This window comes from Corvus brachyrhynchos, unplaced genomic scaffold, assembly GCF_000691975.1.
Source record: "Corvus brachyrhynchos isolate BGI_N302 unplaced genomic scaffold, ASM69197v1 scaffold14, whole genome shotgun sequence".
Taxonomy (NCBI): domain Eukaryota; kingdom Metazoa; phylum Chordata; class Aves; order Passeriformes; family Corvidae; genus Corvus; species Corvus brachyrhynchos.
In genome coordinates this window covers 18,501,108-18,507,394 of record NW_008239110.1, presented here as the reverse complement: position 1 = coordinate 18,507,394, position 6,287 = coordinate 18,501,108, and the positions used below count along the sequence as shown (strand labels likewise).

The following is a 6,287-nucleotide window of genomic DNA, read 5'->3' as shown; positions in this document are numbered from 1 at the left end:
CAAGTCAGTGCGGTGCTGGGAGCTGGTGGTGCGCTTACTGTTTATCCCCCTCTCGCTTCAAAATGACCGTGAAAGCAGCTGAGGCGTCTGGTTCTACCTTGACCTACTCGAAGATGAGAGGGATGGTGGCCATCCTCATCGGTGAGCGGCGTGGGGGCTTCTTTGAAGATATTCAAGGGGCTGTGGTTTTTCTCTCTGTGATTTTTTCTGGCTTAACGATTTTGTTTCTCTTTTCCTTTTACATTATAGCTTTTATGAAGCAGAGAAGAATGGGACTAAACGACTTCATTCAGAAGATAGCCACCAACTCCTATGCATGCAAGCAGTAAGTATCAGAATTTTTGGGGGGATTTCAGTCACAAATACCACTACATGTTGCGAGATCTAGTTTAAAAATAATGCTTGTTTACTGTAATGCCTCCGGCATGACTGTTACGGAAGAGTTAATTTGTCTTGTTGAGGTGTTACTCACTTCTCAACGATCTCTGTGAGCTCGGTTTGGGACAAATAAGTCAGAGAAGATTTCTAGGGACCCGTCCCTATTTTGTGCAGTACTTAGCGTATAAATAATTTTCTTTGTACGATGAAACTTACTGTCTCTAGAAAAATTTTACTCCTTAAATCGAATGGATTGTTTTGGTTGCCTTCTGTAGCAGGCTCAACCAGAACTTCTCTTCCGCGATACACGCTTGCCCTCTGGTGGAAAGATCTGCCTGCTGCTCCTGGCGACTCTCCTAATAATGCGTGCTCTTATCCTTGCAGCCCTGAAGTTCAGTCTATCTTGAAAATCTCTCAGCCTCAAGAGCCTGAACTTATGAATGCTAATCCTTCTCCTCCGGTAAGTAGATTTTACTCAAGTGTGACGTTTTTAGAACATCAGTTCTGCCACTAATAGAAGTGTAGCAAAATTAGCATCATGAATACTGTGCTAGTTCAGCTCATAGCACACTAATGTAAACAAGAAAGAGTAATCGGGTTGGACTGAAACTTTTTTGTTTCAAACATGAAGAAGAAATTCTTAAAAAGTGTTATTAGTTGTTATTTCATTCTGGAATTAGTCTAAGACTTCAACAAGAACTTCTAAGTAAGCTATGGTTGTTAGACTCCTCTTAGGCAGTGCCTATTAACTTAATATATCTGTTAAAAATCAAGTTTTAGTGGCAAGAAGAGTGTTAATCTTTATTTTCAAGGTGACTTTAATTACATTTTTTAAAAAGAGAAATTGTTGAGACTCTCACTGCTGAACTGTTTTAGTGAATGTGGTTTCTGTTCATTTTTCTAGCCCAGTCCTTCACAGCAGATCAATCTTGGCCCATCATCCAACCCACATGCCAAACCATCAGACTTCCATTTCTTAAAAGTGATTGGAAAAGGCAGTTTTGGGAAGGTAAACTTAACTTTTTTTTTTTTTTAATTTATTTACTCTTGAGCTCTTCTGTGAAATACTGGAGAGTGGGGTTTGTACTGCCTTTGGTTAATGGTGGTCACTTAAACCTGAGCACGTCCTGCTGCCCAGTGCAGGGAGAGGGAGTGGGAGCAGGGATGCTGCATTCGAATGAGTCATAAAAGAGCCAGGGAATTCGGTTCACTAGAGCTGTGAAGAATAGATTTACTTTGCTTTTGGAAGGGAAAGAAACTAGACATCTTATCTTTGGGCTAGATTAATCTGCCAGCATGGTAACAGTGTTAGGCATTTCCAGCAAAGGGCTTGCACACTGAACCAGAGGGATGTAGCAGTGTTCAGCAGTTAATGTAAAGGCTTGTTGCTTGTTGTGTTTACGAGTTGTTCTGTATTTCAGTATTGCTCAGTTCTGGAATTTTATGCACTTTCAGGTCCTCCTTGCACGGCATAAGGCAGAAGAGCAGTTCTATGCTGTTAAAGTCCTGCAGAAAAAAGCAATCCTGAAGAAGAAAGAGGTAAGCTACCTTTCACGATGCCATTCCAATGTCCATCAAATACATTTTTACTGCAACTACTAAGCAAGTGTACTAAACATTAATGATTTCTGGTGTTTCAGGAGAAGCACATTATGTCAGAACGCAACGTCTTGCTGAAAAATGTGAAACACCCCTTCCTGGTCGGGCTTCACTTTTCCTTCCAAACTGCAGATAAATTGTATTTTGTCCTGGACTACATCAATGGTGGAGAGGTAAGCAGTAAGAAAATTTAATATTATTTCCTATCATGTGCATGGTGGTAGGGTAGACATTTTCACCCTTCCTTTTAAATACAAAAAGAGTTGCAAGGGGAAAAGTCATGGGGGAGAAGTTACTAGATTGAATGCTTCTGCCTGCCAAGTTTTGAACTACCGAAGGATCGTTAGGCCATTTCCTGCTATTGTTCTCCCTTGCTATATATATTGAGTCTAATTAAGTGCATTGTTAACAGGCTTTGGCGCCGTTTACACAACTTTGTTCTCTCTGTCTCCTGTAGTTGTTCTACCATCTCCAGAGGGAGCGTTGCTTCCTGGAGCCGAGAGCCCGATTTTATGCTGCTGAAATTGCCAGTGCACTGGGCTATCTGCACTCCCTGAACATCGTTTATCGGTGAGCAGCCTTGTTCAGTTTGTTGTACAGAAGAAATATGTGCTTTGTTGAATAAGCATTGAAAAGTTCAGCTCAGTAGGTGCTTGGGATTGCTTTTAATATTTTGTGGTGGCTTAGTAAACCTCTGTAAACATCTGCACCCAAAATATTTTCACTGCACCTCCTCTAACTAACATTTCTCTTCTTTCTTCTCCTCCTACAGGGACTTGAAGCCAGAGAACATCCTGCTTGATTCACAGGGGCACATTGTCTTGACTGACTTTGGACTCTGCAAAGAAAACATAGAGCACAATGGCACGACCTCCACCTTCTGCGGCACACCAGAGGTACAGCCAGCCCTCAGCCCCCACTCTCAGAGCAACAGCAAGAGCTGTTCTCATCAGTGAAAACTGACTTGTCCCACGTGTATGTACATCTGGTTAGATGTGTAGGGCCTTCTAATACAGGGCTGCCAGTGAGGGCATGTAGGACACGTGGAGCTTGCTGAGCAGGAGAGAGCAGCTCTCAAACCATCTGCCTGTTTGTAAAAGTCTTGTAGCTTTCCTTTAGCTTAGCTATTGCTGGGATTCAGTAAGCTGCTTTCATTTAAGAATGGGGAGGCTTTCCTGATGTAAAGATCCTTGTAGCTCACATGGATCTCTCCCTTCTCTTACACAGTATCTTGCTCCTGAAGTTCTCCATAAGCAGCCCTATGACCGGACTGTGGACTGGTGGTGCCTTGGAGCAGTCCTGTATGAGATGCTTTATGGCTTGGTAAGCAACGAATCCTTCATGACAGATCAAACTAGCTAACTCGACCTTTCCCCACAAGAAATCCCATGCCTGCCTGTCAGCCTCATTAACTTCTTTTCTGCTTCCCACAGCCACCCTTCTACAGCAGGAACACCGCAGAAATGTACGACAATATCTTGAACAAACCCTTGCAGCTGAAGCCAAATATTACCAACTCGGCTAGACATCTCCTGGAAGGCCTCTTGCAGAAGGACAGGACAAAGAGACTTGGTGCCAAGGAGGACTTTGTAAGTGCAAACTGGCCCGTGCCCACATGGAGTGCGGGATGATGACTGGGCCATTCTGTTTACATTAGCTTGGGTCTGAATTAATCTATTTTTCTCTCTCTTAACAGATGGAGATTAAGAATCACATCTTCTTCTCCCCAATTAACTGGGATGATCTCATTAATAAGAAGATTACACCCCCTTTTAACCCAAATGTGGTACGTATCACTTCTAATTATAGAGTGCATGGAGAGTGTCTTTTTACCCCTTGTCTTTGTGGGCTGCCCAGGAGCCAGGGGCAAGTGGCCAGACGGCTGTGTTTGGGGAGTGCAACTTTCCTTCCCCTGTGTCTGTCCAAACAAAGTTAAAAATAAGTGGTAATTGACTTTTTGCTGATAATCCATTTAAATTTAGCTGGTTTTTTTGTTGTCTCACATGCTTCATTTGCATGGCAATTTTAAAATAATCCCCAGCCTCCCCATTTTACCAAGGGGAAGTTAAGGTACAGAGAGCAATGAGCTTCCCTAAGGCAGAGTTACATTTGGCTTGTCAGATACTAACATGGAAAGTGAGGGATCAGGTTGTGGAGGTTGTTCCCCATTGTTTCCTGAGCATTTTATAAACTACATTTAATAACTAGGAGATCAAGGTCCTCCCCTGCAAACTGCTGTGAGGCAGAGTGGCATGTTTGCATTTAGCTTCTGCTGCATGAGCTTAGTGTGAGTGTAGCCATAGTAAATTGAATCATCTTTTTTTTAGTGAGACAGTGTGCAACAGGATACAAAATAAAGGTCAAACTAAAACTGTCAAAAGCTGCTAAACAGTGGGCCTGAGGTGATAACACTGTGAGTGTCCACACAAGGGTGCTTGTCTCCATATTGAATTGAACTGCCCACTCACAAAATATTTGGGTCTAAATTCCTCTTCTGCCCTTTCCACAGAGCGGCCCCAGTGACCTGCGACACTTTGATCCGGAGTTTACAGATGAGCCAGTCCCCAACTCCATTGGCCAGTCCCCAGACAGCATCCTCATCACCGCCAGCGTCAAAGAAGCCGCTGAGGCTTTTTTGGGCTTCTCTTATGCCCCACCTGTGGACTCTTTCTTGTGAACGTTTTTCTTTAATTCTTTTTTTAATAATAATAACTACCATTATTTTTATTTTTTGTTTGGCCTTCTGGTGGAACTGCCAGTTGACCAGTCACCTTGAAAGAGAATTTGCACATTTCCACCATGGCAGCTTTGCAGCCTTAATTTCAACAACACTGTTTGCTGGAAGCTTTTTTGAAGAGCACATCACTCTCTAAATGAGCTTTACAGGCTTTTCATTTCCATTTGTTCTTCCCCCAAAGTGGTGCTGTCTCCTTGGGAAAGAAAAAACAGAGTGACTGTTGCCATAGACTGCTACGGCAGATCGTAGGAGTAAGAACAAGCTGTTTTGTAATCGTGCTTGAAAAGCCTTGCCTGAAGATCTATCTGAACGTGATAAGGATTTTATGAAATGTGCCTTTTTTTCTGATGAGATCTTGTGAGCTCCAAAGCTTTCCCTGTTGCAGAGTGTGTTTCTCAGTTCATTTATGTGGGTTTACTATGTGAACAAATGGTATGCGTGTGGTCTGCGTACTACAGATGGACTTAGTTTAAAGCATCAGTGTGACACTTGCAGGATACCACAATGTGGGGCATTGTTTGTTTCTTCCATATTTGGAAGATAAATTAAGTGTAATTTTGAAATTTCTTTTGTAAATCTATACTGTCAACTAAAATTATTGAAATGAGCTCACAATTACATGTATCCAAATGCTTGAAGAAAGCATTGCTGCTATGAAAAAAAGATTTCTATTTTTAGAAAGGGTTTTTATGGACCAAAATGCCCCAGCTGCAGTCGGTCAAAGCTGTTGGTTTCTTTTTTTTTTTTTTCTTTTTTTTTTTTCTCTCTTTTAGTTTAAAATATATCATCTGTAAAATGGGCATTATTTATGGTCTTGGGGTTTGAGGGATTTTCATTCCTGATTGTATGTATTGTAAAAAAGATCTGTACATTCAGTTGTAACTCTAGATGTATATTTAAACTTACAGACTTACTTGTAATGTATACCGTCATTGTAATGTAATATAATTAACCTGGTTATATGTATCATATTTTTTTGTGACCAGACCCATTGGTTTGCAGTAAAATCCTGAAAAATACTTCCATAAACTCTGTCTTATTTTAAAACAAAGGTTTTTAGCAAGATTTTAAAAAAGAAAAAAATTAAAAATAAATCCAAGCTGCCAATCAGCTAAGATAATTTTGCTTAGGTGTGTGATGGTTATTCCATCTGTAGACTTCTTACCATGGATACAATTTGGCAAAGTACATGGATACAACTTGGTCTTCCAGCTAGGGCTGTGAAGAGTGGCTGTGTATCAGAGTGGGTTTTCTTTCGTGGTGCAAATACTCCCACTTCCCCAAAATGAGTTTCTCTGCCACTAAAGGTACTGCAGTGTAGACAACGCATAACTACACTTGAATTATGTCCTTAGGTAACAAAGACTGGAGCTGTTTAACAATGTGTTGCAGACCTACACTAGAAGCCGGCTCTCATGAGGCTGATGGAAGCAGTCCCTGCTGGGACTCCGTCCTGGAGCAAGAAACATTGCTGCTGTGATGTGGGGCAGTGCACTGTACCTCGAGTTTACCAGTGTTCCAAAATCTATTCAGGAGCTGAGTTTCACCCACTGATCATATGCTTGCAGATGGG

General features: G+C 41.6%; 1 protein-coding gene across 2 annotated transcripts in view; it reads left to right on the top strand.

The window, feature by feature from the left end:
- Positions 1–5,733, top strand: part of SGK1 (serum/glucocorticoid regulated kinase 1) — an 8,099-nt gene extending 2,366 nt beyond the window's left edge. Inside the window, exons 1-12 of one of the 2 annotated variants that reach the window (XM_008637852.1) lie at positions 7–141; positions 250–325; positions 763–838; positions 1,283–1,387; positions 1,834–1,917; positions 2,019–2,150; positions 2,435–2,547; positions 2,750–2,873; positions 3,205–3,300; positions 3,411–3,566; positions 3,674–3,763; positions 4,487–5,733. In XM_008637852.1, coding sequence (XP_008636074.1) covers positions 63–141; positions 250–325; positions 763–838; positions 1,283–1,387; positions 1,834–1,917; positions 2,019–2,150; positions 2,435–2,547; positions 2,750–2,873; positions 3,205–3,300; positions 3,411–3,566; positions 3,674–3,763; positions 4,487–4,654 — 1,299 coding nt within the window. In that variant the 5' untranslated portion in view covers positions 7–62 and the 3' untranslated portion in view covers positions 4,655–5,733. Of the gene's footprint in view, positions 1–6; positions 142–249; positions 326–762; positions 839–1,282; positions 1,388–1,833; positions 1,918–2,018; positions 2,151–2,434; positions 2,548–2,749; positions 2,874–3,204; positions 3,301–3,410; positions 3,567–3,673; positions 3,764–4,486 lie in introns of those variants that run through there. The other variant, XM_008637853.2, reaches the window with a different exon arrangement.
- Positions 5,734–6,287: the final 554 nt, after the last annotated feature.